Consider the following 25154-nt stretch of genomic DNA (forward strand, 5'->3'; position numbering starts at 1 on the left):
CTTGTGCTTTTCACGTAAATGAACTTATCTATTTTGGTTTTTGTTTTGTTTTGTTTTTTAAATTTTTTTTTATACAGAATGTAGCAATGCTTCATAGCTTCTATGGTTTGTATTTCAGGAAGAACAGAACCGAGGCAAGCCCAACTGGGAACACCTGAATGAAGATTTGCATGTACTAATCACTGTGGAGGATGCTCAGAACAGAGCAGAAATAAAACTGAAGAGGGCTGTTGAAGAAGTGAAAAAATTACTGATACCTGCAGTAAGTATTTGTGTATGCAAGTCTTTGATTTACATTTCCAGGAGTTATTTCTGAAAAATAATTATTGTTTAGCAGTAACAGAAAACCTACCGAGCAATACCCTAAAGTAAAATTTAGGTATTATTTTCTAATACTGTAATGATCTTTAAAAGTCTCACCCCGATCAAATTATTGCATGGGTAAGAATGATTCTTTTAAAAGATGTTAATTTTTCTAGCTGTTCAAGATACACATATAGAAAATTCTTGTAACCTTTGTAAAACCACACTGAGCTGCTGCAAACATTAGATTTCTTATCTTCTTTCAATATAAGGATGTTTTGCTTTAAGGCTTTGAAAGTAAGATGTGCTTTTGTTTGTTTGAGATGATTCTGATACTTCAAGAAAAGAAGGCATGCCTTCTCAGATCACTGTATTAAACACCTTCCAAAAAGAATAAAACCCCTCCAGAATACAGTATTACAACGTTGCCATAACTGATAGTAAGGAAAAAATAAATATTCTAGAGCTAGAAAATGGTCTGTCTTCTTTATTCCCTGAAAATATTAACTGCCTTCTGCCTAGCTAGATGACTTTAACTTTTGAAAGTTGAAAAAGTTGAAAACCTTAAAAGGTTTTAACTTTTTCAGGGAACAGAATTATCATTCTCAGGCCTGCTCTGTATTCTCACTCAAGACAAGATGACTCAGCATGGCAGTATAGTGCGTTCCATGCAAGTTTATTTCATCTTGTACTGATTTTTACCACCACTTTAGTGTCATTTTATCATGATAAAAATAAATGGAATCTTTTTAATTGGAGGAAATTTTTGCCTCATGAGGAAAAAATGAGTTCATCGTGTGAAGGAGAGTGATACTTGGTATTAAAATGACCAAACAATTTTGGGTGCTTGGTGAATGTTAGTAGAGGCTGGCTGTGAGGAAGCTTGTGGTAAGCAGAAGCCATATAAAAAAAATATATCAGAACACATGTTTAGAAGTTACCAAAGGTCAGGGAAGAACCTTAATTTTTCAATTAACAAAATATAGATCTTCAGAATCTATCTATCCATTTAGTGAAGAGATATACAGCATTAGGATTGATGTGGTATATACTTGCTTTTTGCTACAGCCTAGCGTGCCTGTTCAGTTGGTATTGTAATCAGCTGCACAATTAATGGGTTCAGGCAATTTGAGGGTTGAAAAGTTCTGTTTTAGGATGGAAAAATGTGAATTGAAAACTTACATGAAAGAAACCAGAAACCTTTTAAGTAATCACACCAAACAGAAGAAGGAAGAAATCCTAGCTAACTCTACGGTGGGGCAAATTCTGGCTATTGGAAGGTTCCAAACATTCTTTAAGAGATATGAATAGAAAACTGGAAATTTATAGAACATCTGCAACTGTATTGTTTTCCAAAAAATGTCAGAGGATTAAAATTGATTCCAGAAAAAAAAAAAAAAAAAAGATTTTTTTCATCCAACCGGGTTGAAATTTGAGATTATGTGGGAGATAAACTAAATCTCATTCTTACTGTGAATTGACAGTGTTTTCATTTTCTAAGATACATTTTAGAAAAGCACGTTTGTGGTAGATATGATTTCTTCAAAAAATCTGTTATGGTCAATATATAAAAAAAAAAAAAACTAGTTCCATTTTGTAGTGACAGTACAGATATAGGCATATTAAAACAGATTTTCATTTGAAAGTACTTGGGGGAAAAAAGGCTTCTTCAGTAGTAAAAAGTATTACTTCTCATATTTAAAAATCTGAATTGCTACTGATGTTTTTCCTTGTGGATGGGATTTTATTATTTCTCCTTTTCACAATTTATCTTAAGAAATAAAAAGGATAGCTTCAGATAAATTGGCTGAAGAAGCCATTTTTCTCCATTATGAGAAAGGAGGAGAAAGGCCAACATTTTTATTTTTTCCAGTAAATTTACATTTCTTTGGAATGAAAATTGATACTTATTTGCTGTACTTCAAGTTCTGTAAAAACTAATTCTTTTCCTTTTTCCATACTTCAGTGAGATATTGGTCATTATCTGTACCTGCAAGATCTTACAGTATTGCTTCTTTCATGTTTTTCTCCAAAGAAAAACAGGAAGAATAAAGCAGTGTGCAGTCTTTGGGGAACACATTGACCTGTTTTGTCCTTATGTCCCTTTCTAAAGTGGATCCTACAGGTTATCGATTTTTCCTCTCCTCATTTTTAGAACTTTGAGTGTTTATTTGTTATTTGCACGAGTTCAGTAAAGATGGGTAGTTCTTTCAAACGATAGACAAAAGATAGTCTGGGTTGTATAATTGTAGAAAGTACAAAAAAAGTGCAGAGTTGTGTCTTACATAAGGGGGACAGATGTCATACTTCATCTGTGTATCTCAGGTGATTATATTGTATTAAAAATGTGAAATGATTATTTTGGGTGCTGGGCAGTACAGCTAAGACCCTCTCCTTCAGGATTATTTTGTGTTCTGCAGTGCATTGAATAAACTATACAGCTAGGCGAAAACATAAAGTGATAGGTGAACAATTGGCTGATGGTTCAGGCTCAAAGATTTTCAGTAAATGAGGTTATGTCAAGCTGGTGGCCGGTCACTAGTGGGGCTCCACAGGACTCAGCAGTGTGTCTTGGCGGCCCAAAGGGCCAACTGTACCCTGGGGTACGTCAGGCCCAGCACTGCCAGCCAGGAGAGGGAAGAGGTTTATCCCACTGTGTTCTGTGCTGTGCAGCCTCACCTCCAGCACTGTGTGTACGCGCCACAACATAAGGATGTAAAACTGTGTGTATCCAAATTAATGTGTGCCAAAGGAAGTGGTTGTTCTGCTCCGTGCTGGTGCAGCCTCACCTTGAGTACTGTGTGAAGTTCTGGGCACTACAATATATGAAAGCTATGCAACTGTTAGTGTCCAGAGTAGTGCTGCAAAGGTGACAAAGGGTCCAGAGGGCAACTATGAGGAGAAAATCTTGGTGTTGTCAGCCTGAAGGAGGAGTCTGAGTGGCTTCTACTGCGCTACTCTAATTCAGTCTGGGATCAGTGTATAAGGGCAGCTGTAGTTCTACTTAGTTGCTGTTCCTCATCTTGTATGAAGACAACTGCAAAACAGTGAGTGCTCCCTCTCAGACTGGATACTTTACTTGCCACTATTGTAACAGTATTTCAAATTTGTAATGGATAGGAAAGACTGTTTAATAGAAGGTTGTATTGTTTTTTCAGTACGTTTGGCTGTTGCTTGTAATAGAGGTTTTTAAACTTATCAATCTTGAACATCATTAAATTTAGCTGTACAGTATGGGGAAAAGTATCTTTGTTATTAAATTTGGTAATTCATCCTGAGTAGTACTAGATGCTTACCTTGTAGCCGATAAATTTAAAAATGGAGTAAGGAAACAATGCAAAATAAAGCTTTCCACACAAAGAATATTTGCAGAATACATTCATAAAGAGTTACAAATGGATTAATAATAGAGAAGCAGAAATTGGAAATTAATTGTAAGTTTCTGGGTCATGTTTCAGAAAAATCTTGTGGAGCTGCAAAGCGTCAAATGCTAAAGCAGAAGTACCAAGCTGAAGTAAAGATTGATGGATTAATTGCTGTTACTGTCCTTTAACAGTATCATAGTTGCTTATTTTCAGTAAGCTGTTTTGTAGGCTAAATAAATAGGCATTAGTGGCAATGGAAAATAATGTAGTTAAAAGCATGCACTCTCTTTAAAATATTTTCATAAAGAACAGAAGATAGCTATGCTTAACAAATAGTAGGGTAGTATAAGAAAAAAAAATCAGAATGAGAACAGCTGTGGAAGTACCTGAAAATTGCCCAAGAGGCTGAAGCAGTTGCTGAAAATGATTGATTGAATCTTGTTGAGTCAAGGTTTTACTATTGGGTGAATTTATTTTGGCCTGGGGGGCTGATAAGGTTAAGTGCAAAGTACTACAAGAAATGTGAAAATAGAAGCAGGGAACAGAGTACTTAGAAGGTGTGTTAACGGGGACAATAAGAAATGCTGGCTGTTTTCAGGGAAAAACAACAACAACAACAAAACCTCTGCTGTAATAAAAATGGCCTCACTAAGTTCCAACCTAATTCTAGATCATGGCGAATAAGAGAAGCTCATGCTGATGATACTGCTTTCAGTATGCAAAAAAATGTTTAGAGTAAATGAAATACTGGGAAGAAATCTGGAGGAATAGCATTTGATTTTCATCTTGAAGATAGTTAGCCATCTTGTTTCTTTGATGAAAAATAACTGAATAAAAAATGAAATAACAAATAAATCACTGTAAGCATCATGGACTTTGAGAACTTGCTACTCTTCATTATGTTCAGTGTCTTGAAGCATATTATGCCAACAAAAGCATCAGCAAAGTAGAGCTTTCTATGAAGATATAATACAGACATTACTAAAATAAACATTAGTGACGCAGTAGTTAAACAAAAATATCTGTGTTAAATGGGATGCAGTCTCTTCTTCAATGTCTGTTGCTTTACCTTGTGAAGAAATGTTAGAGAAAGACAGTACAAGCCTGTCATGGTGATACGGAATGGCTTGTTTTGCTAAAAAAAGTAACTTTTCTCCATGGTAGCTTGGCTCTAACATAAAAGGATTTCACGTATAGACTGACTTCTTCCAAATGCTGGCTATACTCCTTATCAAAGCAGCAGCAGAAAGTGACATTACAGTATTTCATCTGGTTTAATGTGTTACATGCTGCATGGGTTTTCTACAAATTGGAATGTCCTTTGTAGTCATGTTTAGTATATAAATATTGACTGTCCTCCTTGTTTACTTTTTATTACTATAAATGTTACATTAATGTTTCTGTTTTTAGTCACAAACAGGCCTATATGTCAAATAACAGGAGAGAATATAATAAAGGGGCAACAGTACTGGCAGAATATGTTGCTGTTTTCAGTTGGGTTAGTTAAAAGCATTAAAGCATTTCTTTCCCAGACTGCCTTCAGCAAATATGATAAAGTGGGACTTTCTATTAAACGAAGAAAAAAAGCAATTTCTAATACTTTCATTATAAGTGTAGTTGCAAATTTTGGTGAATTATTTTCAGTTTTCAGTTTTATTTTTAGCCTGGCATTTATGTGTGCTGGATTCCATACCCAAGAACTAATTTGAAAGCAAAAACTCAATGTAGTAGAAAGAGTTTTATTCCTGCCTTAGCTTTAGTAAGGAAAAAAAAAAAAAAAAGAAAAAAAATAGGGGGAAGATATCATAATAATGCTGTGCATTACTTCCCCTCCGGTAGCTACAACTAGTGAAACCTAAAGTTTGAATGATATTGGGAAGAGATTTCATTTGTCTTAGTCATCTAAAAAAAATCCAAAACAATAAATTCTGCATGCAAGTTTGTGTTCCCTGAATATTTCTTTCTATTTAATTCCTGCATGCTATGCTGGTTTTATATTTTTGCTTTCACAGGAGAGAATATAGCAATGCCTTCTGTAGTCTGTCTGTGGAAATGTTGGTCGTGCTGTTCATTTTACTGTTTGCTGCTTGTTCAATTGAAGTTACAAAATGAGTAACTGATAAAAGTAGCAGAAAAAGGACACCACTGATTTCAAAAACAATTGGGAAATTCCTTCACTACGTCTGTTTTGTTGATTCAGATACAAGTCTTAAGCAATGCATGCCATGTATGTCTTCCAGAGAGCAACTCAGTAGGTAACATAATGAAGCAGATGAGCTTTTGGGATTGGCCAGCTAAATAAGAAGTGGTAGACTTTGATGTGAAGGAGAAGTGATAGAGTATTATTTTTAGTAGTATGAGGCAGACGTCGTTTTTCCATGACATTTTGAACCAAGGACTTCTGCAGTCCTGCCATTCCTCAATGATTTGCTGTTCTTGTTTCCTGTTTTACATCAGAAGGTACTGGCCTTCGTCTGATCGTTTAGTGTGTCCACTTGGTGAACTGCTTAACCTTGGATTAACTGACTTGCTGTGGGATCAGTTCTGTTTTAGCGCTGACAGAGGTGATGGAATGGGAACACAGCCACGATGTTGCAGTTTAACCCTGGCAGGCAGCTTAGCACCACACAGCCACTCACTCACTCACCCCAAGTGAGACTGGGGAGAGAACTGGAAAAGTAAAAGTGTGAAAGTCATAAGTGGAGATAAAGACAGCTGACTAGAAAAAGCAAATTGGAACAAGGAGTTTCTTAGCTTCTCCTCATCATCATACAGTTGTTAAGCCGCTTTCAGCTTACGCACCTAATGGTTTCTTGGGAAGACAAATGCCATCACTCTGCATGTTCCCCCCTTCCTCATGGGGTCAGCTGAGCATGACCCCGTATCTTATGGGACATCCCTCCCTTTGTCCCGTCTGGGTCAGCTGTCCCGGTTCTGTCCTTACCCAGCTGTTTGTGCAACCTCAGCCTCCTCCCTGTTGGAACAGCATGAAAAGATGAAGAGTCCTTAATTTTCTATAAGCACTGCTCTGCTACAGCTTAAAATATTGTTGTGTTATCACCACTGTTTTCATCAAAAATCCAAAGCATAGTGTCATGTAAGCAGCAATGAAGAAAATTAATTCTGTGCAAACCAGAACAGTGGCACAGGGAAAACTGGGATTGCAGCAAGCCAACCATGGGTATACCTAGACTTGCATAAAGTTGTGTGTTTGTTCACCTGCAGATGAAAAAATAATCAGAAATGTGGTATAACAGAGTATGATAACGGGAAAAAAAAAAAAAAAAAAAAAAAGGAAAGCCTACTGGTGTCCAGTATTGGTAATTTCGATAACTTACCAACAATATCAACACAGATTTAATTATGTTGAGCAGTCTGTAAGTAAATTCTGGCATGCACTCTAGCAATCTTACTGCTCTGAAAGTTTTTAAATTTCAGTCTTCAAAAATGAGAAAGAGGAACTCCTAAGATAGTTAATTTATGAAGTGCTCATGTATTCTATTTGACTTGTCACTGCGCAGTTAAATGCTTGAGCTTTGCCTAGTGTTGACTATTAAAGAAAAATTGTTTCAGGCCAGCTGCAAGTGTGAAAACAGTTCTCTCTATCATTGTATACAGGGTGGAAACTCTGTAGACCAGTATCTTGTTACCATCCAGAAGGTGTCTGTCAATGGTAGTGATTTTTTCAGGCTATATTTACTGCAGTAAAACTAGGTCATTTGTAGCTTAATTGTATTATAACTTGTGTAATCTGTTAAACTCCTCAACTCCTTTGAAGCGAACTTCATAGTACTAAGAGGAAGGCTAATACTATTTATTAGGATAATTTTGAAATTGTATGGATGGAAATAAAAAAGATGGAAAAATAACAAAAGGGTAAATGTAAATTTATGATGATATGTGCAGATACATTTCAGGGTTTATGTTTACAGATTCTGATGTGTAGTCATGATCAGATACATCTACTTAAATAGAACCAGTTGAATTAGATTATAACTTGATTATAACTTGAGTAGCTGTATGTATTGATTCTTGTCTTTCCTAGGCTTTTCTTACACTAATTGGAGAAGAAAGCTTCTCCATCAGTTATTTCTAACTATCTTAATCGAGCTGTTAATCTGAAACTTCTTCCCGACTTTTTCCATGATTTATAGAACCTAGGAAAATCAGTTAATTGTGCGTACCTACGGTTAGTATTGAATACTAACTGTATTATTTTTCAAATAATACTTTTCAAATTTTCAAATTTTTAAATATACTTTTTCAAAGTACCAATTGGAGATTGGTACTATCTTCTATGCTATCTTCTTCTGTTTATTCTTTAATTTTTATTTATTTATTATTAAAGTATCATAGTATGTAATTTGAAAAACAAATGACTGCTATTTCAAGAAAAGATCTTGGGAAATTAATGAAATTGCCTCCCAAAGAGAAACAAAACTTTTTTTTTTTTGCCTAAAAGTCAGTAGACACGTGCAATTCCACTGCAAATTTATGCATTGATTGGGAATACTGATTAGATTTTATATGATTTCTCTGTATTCCAGAAACTGTACTTAATCTCTTCGGTTTTGGTAGATGTCATTGTGATGGAGTTGATCTATGATGGCAATTCATTTTGTTGTTCTTTTTTCATCCTTCGTCTCATTTTTTCCCCTTATTTTCTTTATTCTTGAGTGTTCTTCCTGTGCATCTTGTATACTGCTTTCCTTCCATTTCTTTTTTCTTTTTCTTTTGATGGTCTTGGAACAGAATTTGTATGCTTGAATCTTCATATAAAACCTTCTTTAAGCTCAGGGGATCTGGAGGTGCTGTTTGACAGCAGGCTGAACATGAGTCAGCAGTACCCTGGCAGCCAAGAGGGTGAGCTGCATTTTATGACTGATTAAACACAGCATACCCAGCCGGTCAAAAGTGGTGATTCTCCCGCTATATTTAGTGCTGGTGCATCCTCACCTTGAATATCAGTGCAGTTCTGGTCTCCACAATATAGAAAAGATGTTAAGGTCTTTGAAAGCATCTAAAGGAGGCACCAAAGTCGATTACAGGGCTGGTAAGCATGTCCTGTGAGGAGAGGCTGAGAGCACTGGGATTGTCTGGAGAAGAAGAGGTAGAGAAGTGACCTCATTGCTCTCTGCAGCTCCGTGAGGGGAAGCCCTGAAGTAGATGCTGGGCTCTAATCCTGGAAACTATTGACAGGATGCAGGGAAGTATCATAGAGCTTTGATAGAGAAGGTTTAGACTGGTTGTTAGGAAGAATTCCTCTACCATGAGGGTGGTCAAACAATGGAACAGGCTTCCTTCCTAGAAAGATGGTTGATGCTTGATGCCCATCGGTGTTCAGGAGGCATTTGGACAATGCCGTTAATAATAGGCTTTAAATTTTCATTAGTTCTGAAGTGGTTGGGCATAGGGTCCCTGAGAACTGAAATATTCTCTATATAAAATCTGCTGAAGTATTTCTTCCCTTATGTGGGGAGTATATTATAAAGCTGTGATTCTATCTGTCTGTGTCGTTAAAGGTGGTAAGAAAACTCAACAAGCTAAAGGGAATCAACTCTTTGAAAGGGTTGATAAGTGCAGGACGAGAGGAAATGGTTTTAAGTTGAGGGAGGGGAGATATACGTTGGATGTCAGGGGGAAATTCTTTACAGAGAGAGTGGTGAGGTGCTGGAAAAGGCTGCCCAGAGACATTGTGGATGCCCCATCCCTGGAGGTGTTCAGGGCCAGATTGGATGGGGCCTTGGGCAGCCTGGTCTAGCATTAAATGGGGAGGTTGGTGGCCCTGCCTGCATGTGGCAGGGGGGTTGGAGATTCATGATCCTTGAGGTCCCTTCCAGCCCTGGCTATTCTGTGATTCTGTGTAAAGATGCATTGCTTTTCTTACCTTTCATTTGTAGTGACCGTTAGTCTTTTAGATTCCTATTTTACTTCACATTTTTGAATTTGAAATTTTTTCAAAATAACTATACTTGTGAGAGAATTTTGAGTTTTATACATAAATGCATATGTATATATTAACTTTGCATATACATGTTTTAACATGTTCTGATCTTGAGTATCGAAAGTTGTGTTTTTTATTCAGCTGGTTTTCTTTTTTGAAATCACAGCCTTGCGTTTACCCTAAGTGAAAGAAATGCTACTTGTAGGATTGTGGTTCTTGGAGAGACGGAGTGTAGAGATCTGCTGTCCTGCATTTCTGTCACATTTTTGATTAAATAAAGCTGGAATATTAAGAAGGTTAGATTGCTTTATGTACAAGTGTTAGCAGTGCTTTCTGGAAGGATCTTGGAATTGCAAAGATTTTTATTTGCAGTAAAAGTAAAGTAACCAGTAAGTGCTTCCCTTTTCAAGCTATTTAAGGTATGCTGTATTGCCAGTGTTAGCTTTGAAACCTAGATTCTGATTATACAAAAATAAAGCTTGTTATACAAACATCTGTAGTTTAATGCTGACTGATGATTTATACTCATCAAGCTTCTCTTCATTATGCTATTTTGATGTCAGATTGCAGAAAATTCTAACGGTTGGGAAAGTGATCAGGATTTTCCAACTACTATTCAGTAGAAAATATGTTCTTTTAAACAGTACAGAAAATACTCGAGCATGCAGTATAGAACTAATGAGATTTTCTTTAATATTTTGCTTATAGGCTGATTTTAATATAAGAATGTTCTGGACTCTCTTATCAGAAGAAACGTAGGTGAGCATGATGTAGGAGATTGGAGCTAACTATTTAAAATAGCTTAAGTCAATTGGACTGGGCCATTAATAACATACTTTTAAGTTAAACTTAGGACTAGCAAACTGTCCTGGAAAGTGAAAGATGAAATGTTACTGGAAAGTGGTGTTGCTTGGATTGCAGCAATTAGTGAGAAGCTTTTAAGACTTTGTCGAGTTCATTTTTCTTGTGTATTGTTGGAAATTACATGTTTTCTACTATTTTTTTCTCATATATCTTAGTAAGTATTTTCAAAACTTTCTTTGTTTTCAAACATACTGTATTAGTAAGGCTAACAAAATATATTTTTTCTTGCTTTAAAAATGAAATTTCCATATGCGGAATTCAGAAACCATTGTTGGAATTCATGGTGGTTTTGCCACTTCTTTCTCAGGGCAGATTTATACCACTGAACATCCAAGGAATCTTGCAGTAATACTAGCAGCTGTTTTGATTCTGAGATCCAGATCTCTTGGTATCAATACGCTTGCATGATATCAGATGCCAGGTTTTAAATGATTCATGAAGGAAAGTCAACTTTCCATGTTTTCGTGTTTGCTACAAATCCTGGACAGTGATTGCAAAGGGATGCAGTTTTGTCTTTCTTCTTTGTACAAAGGATATTTTTTGCCTCTGGAAGGTGAAACTTGCTTAAGATTAAATGATATGTGCCCATAGAGAGCAAGCGAGTGTAGGCTGTAGTTTCTGATCCTGGAGGTGGGGACTGTCCTAAGTATCAACATACCATGTGCTATGATGTGCAGCAGTGATGGTTTCACATCAGCAGAATATCCTTCTAAATATGCAAACAAGTCAGTATGCTCCAGTTGTTACGACTGTCCTGTTAATTTCTAAATAGACCTTTGGAAGATAAAAAGTAGTTGCACTTATTCTTCTTTATCACTAATCTGATGTATGTCCAATCCCTTTTTTACATTTCCTTTTTAATTTATTTATAATATTGAATCTCTTCTCAAGAATAACTTCCATTTAAGATAAAAATGGCATTTCTTGCACAATGTAGCTCAGCTGTTTTTTGTTTCTGAAGTTTGCTGGCATTCACAGAAATTTGTTTTGTTGTTTGTTTGTTTTCAGAAGTAGAAAATATAATATTATTGATTTGTTACATTGTTTTGACTTTCTAATTCTAGAAAACTATTTCATTGTAAGATCTGTGAAGATTTCCTAGACTGTTTTCGAAAAAACGTATGTGGCTCTAATTGTGTTCTGGAATAATGTTAGGAACAGGAGTACATTATGTTTATGCTACCTAGCTTCAGTTTCTGGAGGTTACATGGGAGAGTTTTCTTCTATGGATAATTTTGTAAAGACATCAACTTGCAAAAGGCTTAAGTATGGGGGACAGAAAACACACGCACGCACAAAAAAAACCCTCCCAGAATAGTTTAAATTTAGTGTTAACTGATTCAGATTTTTGAGCATTATTGCTACAGAATGTTTTTGCCATGATGGCTCCATGGAGAATTTTTCCCAGAAATGATTTCTTGACCGTTACCTTACCATGAGATATGTAAAACTTCAGTTGTGTTCCCCCAAATTGAATTAGAAAGCATTGCATGTAGTTGATTTCATCATCCATAAAATATTTATTGACACCATGCCATTCTTTTCACATGGCTCTGATTTAGTATCTATATTTTCTTAAGCTTCTCACAGACATATTCCAGTTGTAATATATTTTATAACATATTTGACTGTAATATAGCTCAAGATATGTTGGATATATTACACTATATGTATTATGATTAATGTTGAAATTACACATTCACAGCAAAACTGAATACTTTTATATGACAGGACGTAAAGTTCTCTTTAGCTCGTCATTCCAAAATTGCAATGCTTGTTTAAAAAAAGAATAAATGTGTACGTACACACTGAGAACTTAGAAGGTAATCTTGCAGTTATAGCATGAAAATATTTCATTTCACTGCAGCAATACTTTCTGATGGGAAAATGTCAAAACAATTTGAATTGTAGAAAAAAGTGGTCTTTGCCTATAGAGATAAATGGAGATCTCTTGAGCGGAAGCTGACAAAGCAATCTTTTCAGCTGCAGTATTTGAAGGAAACGCAATGCTAAGTATAAGAATTAAGCTTTGTCTTCACAACGTTCACTACATGGATTTTTTATGCATATTAAAGTTCTGAAGCCCTATTAAAGAGTGTTGCAAGACAGTCAATCTTGAAAACAAATGCTATCTTGCATGACAGTTTGGCCACTGCAATCAGAAGCCCATGGCAGCCCATGAAGTTGAAGTGGTACTTCATTCCTAACAGCTGAAAATTTTCTTCATGTGAACAGATTCCTTTTGTATATGCATAATTTTAAATTGAATTTCTAAAAAGGGTTATATTGACTGCCGTTGAAACAAAAGCTATTCAGGTCAGGATCATCTGTGGAAAACATAAACATAGCACAGGTGGTATTTTGCACCTTTTTTCTTTTCTTTCTTTTTTTTTTTTTTTTTTTTTTTCCTTTTCTCTGATCTGATTTTTTCACAAATATCAAATGCTTAGCTTAACAAACATGTAAGTCAGGTCAATGTTACACTAGTGCATCTTTTCATCTTACTAGCTGTTACAATGTTCTTTGATTTGTAATTTGGAGCTTTTAATAGTCTATGTAAAGATTCATGGGTTGGTGCCCATTGCAATGCATTGCATTTGTGCCCTCCTCCTAGTTTCCTTTTGAAAGTTGCTAGGAACTTGTTCAGGGAGAATGTTCATCTTGTTTGATTTGTTTCATGGAGATATTCCAATGGGCTTACTTTTCCATTTGTGGTACTCATGCCTTCCCATTCTTGTTCCTTTTCAAAACAACAAAAAAAAAAAGATTTCTACTTCTTCACAGTGCTAAGCAAAAAAACTTTATGGGATGGCACTGTCCTTTCCTTTTTAGAAGACAGAATTAGACAGAGCTTAAGCTTTTCTAGTACTGGCTCAGAGACAGTAAATGTTTATTCTGTTCAGAATTGAATTGCTGTTTGCATTCAATGGAAGTGGAAACAGCTGGAGAGAAGAGTGAGGGATCAGTCATCAGTTTCCTTCTCACTTTCCTATTAAAAGTGACAAAGGAAGGGAGAAAAGAAGTTCTCAATGCTTTGAAAGGACATGGGTGGCTTTATAAAAACTGAGATGTTGTGGTGACAGTGAGAGTGGACACTTATACATCCGTATAATAGTATAACACACAACACATAGCACCATTTTATGTAACCTTATTGTAATATCCAGTGTGTGGGAGCAAGTCACAGAAGATAAATTCGTTTTGTTTGTGAGGTGATGAAATACCTTCAGTAGACCAACTGCTGCAGTTGGTGGCTGAATTGCCGTCTTTGCCGTTCTGCTCTTTGCTTTTATTTCCTTCTAATGTTTTGTTCTGCCAAACTTCCTTGCGTAGAGATGCTTTGTCTTTGCAGTGGTGGAGCCCCTCCAGTAAAAAGTTGTAACAGGAACGTACATCCGTTCGTGTACACAGAGGTGTTGCTCCTGTTCTCTGCTCTGCACAGCCATTTTAATCTGAATGGGAAATCTGTCTGGGGACCGGAGTACAGTAATTAGCAGTCTCTTCAGAGTGTCAGAGCAGAATTACCATTGTAATGGTTTAGCTGGAGGATAAAAGGATTGAATTTGGGTCTGCCTTCCTGCCAAACTAAATGAGTTGCCATGGGAATTTTCAAATATAAGAGGCGTTTACTTAAAGCAATTTGGCGAGTTTGAATAAACTCATAAATTACGGGTTTTAGGGGAGAGATCCTTGCTTTCTCTGGCATAGGCTGAACAGCAAAGAAGACTGTTAGAAAGCTGTTTACATTCTTAATGAGTTGATCCATGCTCCTGTGCAGGCTATCAGCTTATTAAGGCTAAACTATTTCTGCTAAATGCAGTACAGTAAGCACATTTTCAGAGGCTTGAGTTTGCAACGAATCTCTGGAGTAAAAAAATAAAATCTGATTGCTCTAAATATAAATTGAATTTCCTTTGCTAGATTAGATCTATTTTCAAATAATGCTATTAAAAATGGTTCTCTGTATTGTTTCAATAAACATTAACCTGCTATTGATTTCAACTTTCCTCTGCATGTAATATTTATTGCAACACTTGTCAAGTCTGCTTCTGGTAGGGGAGGAGGGCAGTGAAGGTTTCCTTTGAAAACAAATAAGGTGCTGTGGGCCTTCAGACTGTTTTTTTTTCAGGTCACATGTAAATATTTTCCCAGCTCAGGCTTGCATTCTCTCTGAAGGGAGTTGGGCTTTGACCTGCTGACTTCCTTGTCAGCACCAATGCTATTGAAATGTGAGAAGATGGACTTTCTGCTTTCACAAATGCCTCAACAGATGAGCATCACTTATGCTTGCTTAACCTTCAGTTGTGCTCAAGAAGTCAGCTGTTCTAGTAAGAACTGATGGCCAGTGTTGTGCACTATTTGTTTGGAAGCATGTGTTAATGTTCTTCTGACCACTGTGAAATTTGCTCACCCACTCACAGAAGGAAATGGGGAAGCTGATATGCGCTTGAATTCTTGGATATTCGATTTTAAAATTGATATGGTAGGAGTTGTTATACTTGGTACAGCATTTTTCTCAAAAATAACTTACATTAGGTTTATAGACTAAACTTAAATGCTTAAATGTTTCCCTGTGATCTTCCCTATGTAAGTATGTATCTCAAATCTTAGCTCATCGATATTAAGATATTGTGGATGAACAAATTAAGACGAGAGCAGTAACTGTTGTTATGTCCATAACTTAGGCTTTTGTTTTTACTACTTCAGCAGTAGAAGTATAACACCTTCATAAGAATCTTACATCACTAGTAGGAATCCTGTAAATAGTAAATTTGTGCTGGTGATTCAATAGCTGAACAGCTGTTCTGTTCTAACAAATTCTTAAACTGTTACTAATGATGCAGCTGAAATTCTGTTTGGTGGCCTCGGGGTAATGTTTCTATGAAACTTTAGAACTATCTCCAAAGAAATTAGATGAAGACAAGAGTAGCATTTGCTAGTACTGATACTCTGAATTTTAGCAGTTCAAGTTACATTTAAAAGTATTGTTTTCCCATATTAAATGTGTTCTAGGCTCTATGTATTTAAAAATTCTCCCCTCACTTTCTTGGATGATCTGCAGCAAATTCTAATGGTGTTATCTAAGTGTTTGCAAAGTGTCTTTTGAGAATGAAACTATGAATAATGTTTGCGTTTTTAAAAAGTTAGTGCAGGAAATGTGGTGCTACTGAGAACAGTGCAGACTACTGGGTTGAACTTAGCATAATTTGGATACATAGCACAAATACCTTACAGCAGCTCTGCAAAACTCATTGGTGTTTGTCTGTAGTCTTCAAATTTCATAGAGTGATTTTTTTCTTGTTTTTCTGAATTTTGATTCCAAAGGCTTGCTGGTCTTTTTCGGGCCCTATCTTAGTTCAAGTCTTGTGCCTTCTTCCTTTTCATCCTCTGCTTGACTTGCACAGCTAAGATGAACCTAAGTGACAGTGAGAGCACAGGAGCAGTTTAAACCAGTGGTTTTGTTTGTTTCTTTTGCCAATTCAGGTATCGAGATAAAGATATCTGATAGTTATTTATAACTGAAACCTGGGCTTTATTGTGTTACCTTAGTTTTGCTAAGATCTTGTATTATCTTAGCTCTTCCATGAGTAGAAACTGAGGAGAACATAGAATTGCTACGTAATGATTTGTGGTGTTTTGGGTTTTTGTTGTCTTTTTGTTTGTTTGTTTTAAGAAGGTTTTTCATAACCTGAAAATTACTCATCATTTGCATCGGTAACATATCTTCATTCATTCTAGAGAGGGATATGGAATTGTGAGGATAGAAGGATATGCACCTACTCATCCTGTTAGAAATCAGATTTTTTTTTTTTAAAGCATATTCTGTATTTTATCTTGAGCAGTGCAGAGAGAAGCCTTTGGGCATTGTTATCCAATTGTATGATATATATAAAAGACTCTGTATAAGACAACTTGCCTATTATGCTGTCTCAGGCATAACTGAGTTGGACTTACTGAGGAATGAATTTGTGATGCCAACTGTTAGAAGCGAAATCTTTCTGCTTCGCTGCTGAGCACAATTGCAGACTTCAACTACTTACTTTGTGGATGAGCGTAACAAAATAGCACTTGTCAGGCTTCTCTGTAACCTGATTTTATTTGCTAAATAATAGAGAAATAACCTGAAAAATTTTCTGCTGATTTTGGAGAGGTACATCGCCATACTGAGTGTCTCACAAGCAGCAGAACACAGAGGACTGTCCAGGTAATAGGCACCAAAAAATGGGAATACAGGGGGGAAGAAGCGGGACGCTATGAAAAATTCCCTGTGTTTAGTTTGTTATGTTTTCTAGGGTTCTTGCTACTGCTGGTCTGGAAATCCAGAGAATCAAAGAAGTATGAGTTCCCCTAGACTAGTAGGGTAGCATGTTTGTTCTCAAGGCACAACCCTCTCTTTTCTGATAAAATCCTTTAAATTATTTTTATTCAGTTTTCATATAACTTTGCTTCTTCTAGGACATTGTCACATTGGCTTCTGATCTTTAGTTTCCCTAAGTTTGTATCTTTCTACATTTCTTTTTATGTAGTCACTGACTTCATAATAAGCTTTTTGGGAGTGGAAGCTATGTATGCATACTGGTACTGAACTCTGAATCAGACTTTACATGTTGTTATGCAAACATTAACACTGCATGCAGAGACATGAAAATAAAGTGCATTGTCCCAAGACATACAGTTCTTGGCTGAAGAAAATCAGTTCTCACTCACTGTAGTTATATAGAAGAATATAATACAGAAAGATCAATATCAAGAAATAGTTTTTTGGGGCGGTGCTCAGCTTTCTAAGTGTTAAGGATATACTATTGGTAGTTGGTGTGGATTTAAAATTGGTGGCCTACAATGTAAAAATTACTAGTTTAGTATGATTATGTTTCAGGAGAGATTTAAAATAGAATTCTTTCAGTGCTTCTTAGGAGTGCAAACATCAAAGCTCAAAGGTCTCTGCAAAACATGAATGTTAGTAAATATTTACACTAGTAAGTAAATGGCTGAGATTGTAGCCTTTGCTTCAGAATAGCAAATCTACAAATGGAGAAAGAATAATTCACATAGTTTAAGGTAGACAATAAGAGCGTGATTAGTACCAGTGGTCAAGGCAGCAGTAGTAGTGTTCTTCCACAGAAGACCGGCAGTAAGAAGAATGACTATAAATAAAGAGAAATTGGTAAAATAAAATTAAAAAGTATTGTATGAGTTAGATAGAGAAATAAGAAAAACGAGCTGAGATAATTTAATATGAAGATAAATCGGTTGTAAAGTGGTAAATTGCAGCTTCACCCTCAATTAGAAAAGACAATACCATGCTTCTAGTTTGGAAATTAGTTTGCTGATCTTCAGAATTAAATACTAATTTCACATGGAGCTGTGTCAGTTGACAGCTTCTTGCTGGGGAGGTTTCAACTCCCCTTTAGCTGACAGAAAACTACTCAGGCCTAAAATAAACATTCTTTGCAGATTCACATGTCGATATGGCTCAGGTGTGGGTATAATGTTTGATACAGGAGGGCAAAAGTGAGGAAACAGAGTAGGATTGTGACCATTGCCAGTTAGTTGTATCGACTTGCAGTACCACGGAAGTGCTGAGATTTTTTCGCTTTTTTTAATCAGTTGACTTCTTTGACAGCAGTAGAAGTCCTCTGCCTAATCATCCAGAAGTTGTAGGCTAGAAAAAAACAATTTTTTGCATTTTAGCATCATCTGTTGCGTTCTTTTTGTTTTAAGTATGTGCTTCCACTCAAATAACTCTCTGTAAGTTTCCTATCTGATTGATCCCCATTCCTGCCTCAGTTTTTAAAGGTCTCTGTTTACTGAACTCAGCCATGTGCAAATACACTGGAGCTTAGTGCTACACATTCTAGAAACAAAGGTCCCTTTTTGAATCATTTCACAATTGCCTGTGCTTTTCAGTCTTTTTGGATCTTTGCTGTCTATATTTTCTTTGACTTAAGGAAAAGAACTTCTTCTCTTCCCATTGATGAAGAGAAAGTAAATATTCTTAATTTACTTTTAGAGTCAAAAAACTTGCAGCCCTTTTTAGGTGCAATTCCTAATTTTTAATTGTTCTTTTTTCTTTTTTTTTTTCTTTTTTTATCTCTGAATCATTTTTATGTGCATGAAAGTAATTTTTTCTTGTTGCAAAATATTGTGCATAAGTATCCATTAAGTTAAAATATGTGAATTTGGGTATTTGGAATATTCATGAGATTCCACAGTTCAGAGGATTAAGAGGGGTTTGGGTGATTTATCCTGTTGTAGAGAGTATATTTTAAGCCGCTTTTACTTACAGGTGTGTACCTTGTCTACTGGAATTTGAAATGATAATTCTATGATCTCTGAAAGACAGTTTCATTGTACTTATTTCAGGTATCTAAATGGAAAGAGATGCTTTCTCATAATGATTGGATTAGAATAATAAGTGCCCAGAGAACTGCAGTCTGAACAATATTGAAACAGATTTATGGGTAAAGATTTGAAGAACAAGATTGAAATCTAGAAACGGGAAAATGAGAAGGATTCAAGAATCTTTCTGAAATGAAACTGAAAATTCAGTTTGCAATGATTGATGTGCAAGGCATTGGCAGTGAACATGTAGGAAAGAAGGAAATTATCATTTGAAAAGCTTGGAGTTATTAGGATGGATTTCATTTTTTAATATTTCTCCACAAAACTGATACAATACATATTTCACATTTAAGGTTAGTAGAAAAGCTACAGAGGAGCTCCCACATAGAAATATTGTAGAATTATCTTATTGCAAATGATTCCCTAAGTGTGACATGACAGCATTCATCCAGCTTGGCTTGGTTACTGCTGAGCGTTTCAGCCACGGTTCAGGTACTACTCGGCAGTTCAATAAGGAAAACTGTTAGATGAATTTTTAGTGTAATGCATGATTCAGAGTCTCTAGCGAGCTGTTCAGATACAACACTACAGAATACGCTAAATTCAGCAACAAATAGAAGCACAGAAGTCTTGATTGTTGTTTATTTCTGTCCCAGTATAGACTTGAACTCACAGTGAAATTTGATCAAATTTTTAATACGTGTCCTGCTAAATGGTTACTTTAGCATTGTGCCTGTGTTTCTGCTAAGGCAGACTTTTAAAATAGTATGTGGAGCAGCAGGGGAATGATGAAAAAATTAATTATTTAAGATAGGCCTGATATATAATTATCTCATTCTAAGAAAATTAGACTTAAATTATTGTTATATCATGTTGTTCATTCAAATATGATTGAGAAAATGGATTCAAGTCAGCTCTTTCTTTTAATATATTTTCATATTTCAAATTTTCAAAGTTAGACTTCTTCGGCTTGCACTTGTGTATGTATGCAGTACTTTGTATTCAGTATCTTTAGCTGTGTTTCGTGCAGAAAAACCTTCTTCAACTTCAACTTAGGGAAGAAGACAAGTGGTATTTACAATGACTGTCTTCAGCCCAAATATGCAACAGGGGACAAGGGGTATTCTTTAGAGAAGACCTCAGCGCATAGTCTTCTCTGGAGTAACTCTTTAGAGGACTGTCTCTCTTAAGTGCAGAGGACTGGTTGCAGTATACAGCCTGCAGAGTGCTTGGGTAAGAGAATAAGGTGATCTTGAAATGAAGAGAATGAAGAGTTTTTAAAAATGAAAGATAAGCAAAGAGCAACTAGAAGGATAAAAATGCAGTGATGTTGAATTTAAACAAGTCAGGGCCACAATCAATATGTCTTACTTCAGCTTTGAGCTCCAGGATTTTTTATTTTTTTTTTTTTTCAAGAACAAATAATAAATAATTGAAATAAGACTTCCATATGCTTGAATTAACCTAAATGAAATACACTGGAAATATATGCACTTTTTTAACAGAAGAAGTAAAATGATTATTACATCTGTGGGACAGTCATAGGAAAATGAAGTATATTGCATGGTTTTTAATGATTTACTTGGAATACACTAATGTTTTGTAATTGAAGCTGTTAAGAGTTGACGCCCAAGATTAATGAAATTATTTAAAAATTAAAATATGCTCCATGTATATTTTTCTGTAATATGCACGTTTCAAAAGTGTCTTGGCTAAATGTATGAAACTTTGCCTTTTGAGGCTTTTAAAATGCTAAACTTGCATAGAGCTACTTTGAAAATAATGATACAAACTGACGGTAGAAACTTTCATGCCTTCCCTTGACTCCTCATGAGCAGGTTTTCAGGGCTATCTGGGCTCCAAGATGGCTCTGGCAGTTTGTTACAGATGGGGAGTTGTGGTAGCTGGCGCTCCTGGGATAGCCACAGGTTGCAACTCTGCTGGGAAACAGCAGCGTTGTCCCTTGGTCACACGGTGTGCAGTGGGGTAATGCTTTTGGGAAGCGTGCATCAAAGGCCCTTTGTTGATAGTCTTGGCTAGGCAGCACTGTGTTCTCGCTGCTGTCTCTGGAAAATAATCATTGGGTAGTCTCAAAAAGCTGAAAAGAAAGCTCAATAAATAGCAAAGAAAGCCTTCTCCCTAGCAACACACTGCCTTGGAGCAGCTTGAGCCTTCAAATGGAAGGTCATATGATTGACATATTTGTCCGCTAAAGAGAGTGCACACAATTCTTTTTTTCACATCTCTGTATTTTTAAACTGTGTGAAAGCAGGTTTTAGCCAGCCGCGAGCGAGGGGAGCCCAGCCAGTTGGAATAGTCCTGTTGGCTTGCTGTGGGCCCCGTCTGCTCTGAGGGTGCAAGGAAAGTAGGACAGGCGTCTGCGGTGTTTATGGAAGAATTAACTTCGATTTTTAGAGAGTGACATTTATATTAGAGTAGCAGTAAAATGCATATAAGACACATATGCCCTATTATTACAGTCAGTAGATCTGTGGCTTGCATCTCTGCTTGTAAGCAGCTGAAATTAATTGTGAACTTTTAGTACTCATTCACATTTTAGCAGCTGTTGAGAATTAGTTGAAGCATAAAGTCCCTAAGCATAAAGCATCTGTCCCTAAGGTGCTTCCTCAGTTACTCTAGAAATTTAAGTCTCAGGTCCATTGTGTTTTTGTGCATCGTAGGTTTAAATATATGTATTTTTATATCTCAATATTACACATTTCTCTGAGTGGTATTTTTATTCAAACTCATTTGTCCTGTTTATACATTTCAGTCATTTGTCATTAGACTACTCCACCACACAGAGAGAAGAAAAAGCGTCAATAAAACCATGCCATTGCTCAATCTGTTCTGCTGGAAATAAAACAGTTATGTAAAATACTACCAAAGAAGGGGCAGGTGAAATGCAGAAACAGGTATATTTTTTTATATTGGTTACCTCATCACACTTCATTGTCACAATTCTTGTTGAATATGTAAGTGATAGTCAGTGAAGCTGCTGGAAGACTTCTGTTCCCTAAATCTTGGAATTGGATAAGCCAAACATTTGTGATTTTACTCTCTATTCTAATACATGATTTTGTTTTGATTGGTCAGCATTATCCTTTTAGGGCATTTCAAGCTGAAAATAAAAATATCTTAAAAGTCAGTGCCACAGCCTGAATTTCTGCGTGACATCAATTGCAACCCTGAATCCTGTGTTTAATGGAACACTTGAAGAATGTACCCTTATTTGCAGCAAGTCTTTCCAGTGTTTTCTCACCAGCAGTTATTTTTCTTTTGTTGCTTTAAAGAGAGAACTTGTCACATTCTTTCTAGATTACTAACTTTGATCTAAAATAAGACGTCACTTCTCTTACACTTTTGTTATTATTATTTTTATGTGGGAACTGATTAAAAACATAAAGGACACGTTTTACATGTGAAAATATGGGGTCATATTTCAATACCATTTTAAGAATGAAAGGCTTTGTTTATGTGCTAAAGTATTAGCATAGCTGGAAACAGAATTAACTGGCACTGGAGTCTGCAACAAAATGCTGGTTTTGAAGTAGTGGGCTCTTTTGGGAGGTGGAGAATATGATGTCTGAGTTCAGTGTCTTTGCTTTACCTAGGAGAAATTTAGAGCTGTTTACATTGTATAAACTCAAATAGAAAACTCCTGAGATATCAAAATAAATAACAGGTCAGGCTAGACCAATGTACAAGTATTTTAATAACAATCCCATTTTTATTTTTCTAATGACTGTCTCTTATCTGTACCTGTTAGAGAAACTGCCTTTACTGTATGTAGTTGTGAAGCGTAAATTAGAGAAATTATTTTTTATAATACATTGTACATACAACATGGGTTAAAACATTTGTCCCAGTATAAGTGGAATGCATCAACACAATCTCAGAGTGTGTTGGCATGGTTCACTCTGTTACAAAAGCTAGAGATGGAATAACGATCTGCATAGTATGGGTTATGTTTGATTTCTGTTCCGTTCTGATTCCTGTTATGTTTGTGGTACTTAAGATGTTGCTGGTAGAGCCTTACATGGGAAATGTATACTTACAGGCTTGTCTGGTGGCATCCCATTCAGCGTGAGTATAGTTTAACTCTTTTTTTCAGAATTAAACTAACCACTGGGGAAGAAGTCTGAGTGTCTAGCACTCCAAAATTAGAAACACCAAAAATAGTGTTCAGCTCTGAAAGTTTAACCTGGTTTTCACATTGCTAAAAATAGATCTAATGCTATAGATCACATTATTGATAATTATTTCATCTGAATGTTAATACATATATTAATAAATACATTTTAATGTATTCCAGAATAATTATGTCTTTTTCAAAACATTGTAGAGGGAACTATATAAATGTTGTTTTCTTATAATATTAGAGATGGGCTGATGTGTGTATATATGTCATGAAAGGCATTTCTGGAGCTTTGTCGTTCGCTGTTCCTGTCAAGTGCAGTGTGTGGAGCTTCATGTCATTAACACTTGGATGGTTAGGATATGAGGAAAAGACAGATGATAATTCCAAAAAAAGCGCTAAACAAAAAGCAAATGCTGGAAGTAATTACTGTTGAGTGTCCAATATAATCAATCCCAGGGCTGTTATTTCCTTGAAAGCCCCAAAACCTGTGAGTTAAATATCAGCCCCTTATGACTGTTCTCAGTAATTGTTTGGGACAAGCATAAAAGTCCATTAAGGTCAAACAGAATGCTTCAGGTGATATTTTTTTCAATATATTAGCAACTAGTATCTAGAAGGTGTGTGGTGAAACAGCCCCTAGGTTCCACTGGTACTGTATTTCAGTTTGGCTTATAAAATATGCTTCATGCTGATTTTTCTGTACCTTATCTGTATTTTCCTGTTGCAGAAATGGAAGGTGTGTGGGGGGGGGAGAGGGGACACTCAAATATAACTGGTAAGCCAAGTATCATGATTAAACATGGATGTGTCAGATAAGGTGACAGAAAGTGTAAAAAGATATGCTGCCTTTTCCTCCTAGTATATCTTTAACATTATGACCAATGAATTTGTCAAGTGAAACAGCACAGTCTTCTTTGCATATCATTTGAACTGAGAGCTTGCTTTGAAGAAGATAAGCAGGCTGTGTTGCCCAGAAGAAATAATGATGCTAATTTATCTTTGCCTGTCTTCACAGACATAGCAGTGTGCATCAGTGTTGAAATGGAAGTAAAGAAATAACTGAGCTACAACATGCTGCATATTCAGTGCCATAGAGTCTTTAGTGGCATACAGTGTTCTAAGAAATATGGCTGGTTTTAAAGGAGTGATTTCTTTTACTTTGTCTGAAAAGTATTTGGGGAAGCTTCCTCTAATACAAGAAGAGCTGCTGAGTGATGCCAGAAAACAATTACTGGGCGAATTCTCCTTAGTACCAACACAGTTATGTTGTATCTGCTCCATCACCATCAGAAACATACAGTCAAGAATGAGGAACTTTAAACGATGTATGTTTACTAACAGCTTCTAACTATCTATATTTATGTTCCAGACATGTGAAACTTACGAGTCTTTGTCAGGTTTCTTGAGGGGATGTTTATTCTTTAACTCTAGGTAACAGAGTAGCTTGCCAGAAATAAGAGCCTTTACAAAAGTGACATCTTAGAGTAGGTAATTGATGAGTAGTTTATGCAGTCAGATTCAGATTATTTTAAAAAGCTCTTTTCTTTCTGTTTTATTTCTGGTTACATGTCATCTTGACTATGATTGCATTCCCATAGATATTTTGGTATTTCCAACTTAGGTGTTAAAATATAGAGTAAATTTTAGGCATGTGTACTTTCACTTCAATGTTTCCAGTGTATTTTCCTGTGATCTTTTATTATATATTTTAGAATATATTGACGCCTGATATCTGCTTTTTGTTTTAAATACGTGTATGTCTAGGAATTTGTAGTATATTGTTTGTGAGGTTTTTTGTTTATCAGTTATGAATGGAAGGTTTTTGTCCCTGAATGGAGACATTCATGTGTAAAGACTGTTTGACTGGCGCATGGTATGTTTGGAATACTTACTGATCTACAAGTGAATTGCAGTGGAACATTTCTCTTTGTCAGCTAGATAAAAGCATTCCACAGCGTGTTGAGTCAAAGTGAGTGTCAGAGTGCTGGCGATGAAGCTGCAGCTGCTAGTCTGCTCTAGCAGTTGAGGACATGGGAAGGCAGGGTGACAGAGCCCTGCCTGCGGGCTGAGAAAAACAAGAGCAGTAACAGTAAACTGTTTCAGTGGTGCTATTATGTTTTATCAAAACTCAAATTAAATTAGTAAATTGCAAGTGCTTTGTATGTGACAACTGCCAGTGACTTTTCTATTTGAG

The 25154-nt window shown here is 36.0% G+C and overlaps 1 protein-coding gene across 3 annotated transcripts in view; it reads left to right on the top strand.

Annotated features, from left to right (window-relative positions):
- Positions 1–25154, top strand: part of QKI (QKI, KH domain containing RNA binding) — a 135250-nt gene that overhangs the window by 90474 nt on the left and 19622 nt on the right. For all 3 annotated transcript variants that reach the window (XM_042879012.1, XM_042879021.1, XM_042879031.1), the window contains exon 4: positions 119–262. In XM_042879012.1, the coding sequence (XP_042734946.1) occupies positions 119–262 (144 nt within the window). The remainder of the gene's footprint in view (positions 1–118; positions 263–25154) is intronic.

The sequence above is a fragment of the Lagopus leucura genome, unplaced genomic scaffold (assembly GCF_019238085.1).
Source record: "Lagopus leucura isolate 7727_CA_CO unplaced genomic scaffold, USGS_WTPT01 Super-Scaffold_73, whole genome shotgun sequence".
Classification (NCBI taxonomy): Eukaryota; Metazoa; Chordata; class Aves; order Galliformes; family Phasianidae; genus Lagopus; species Lagopus leucura.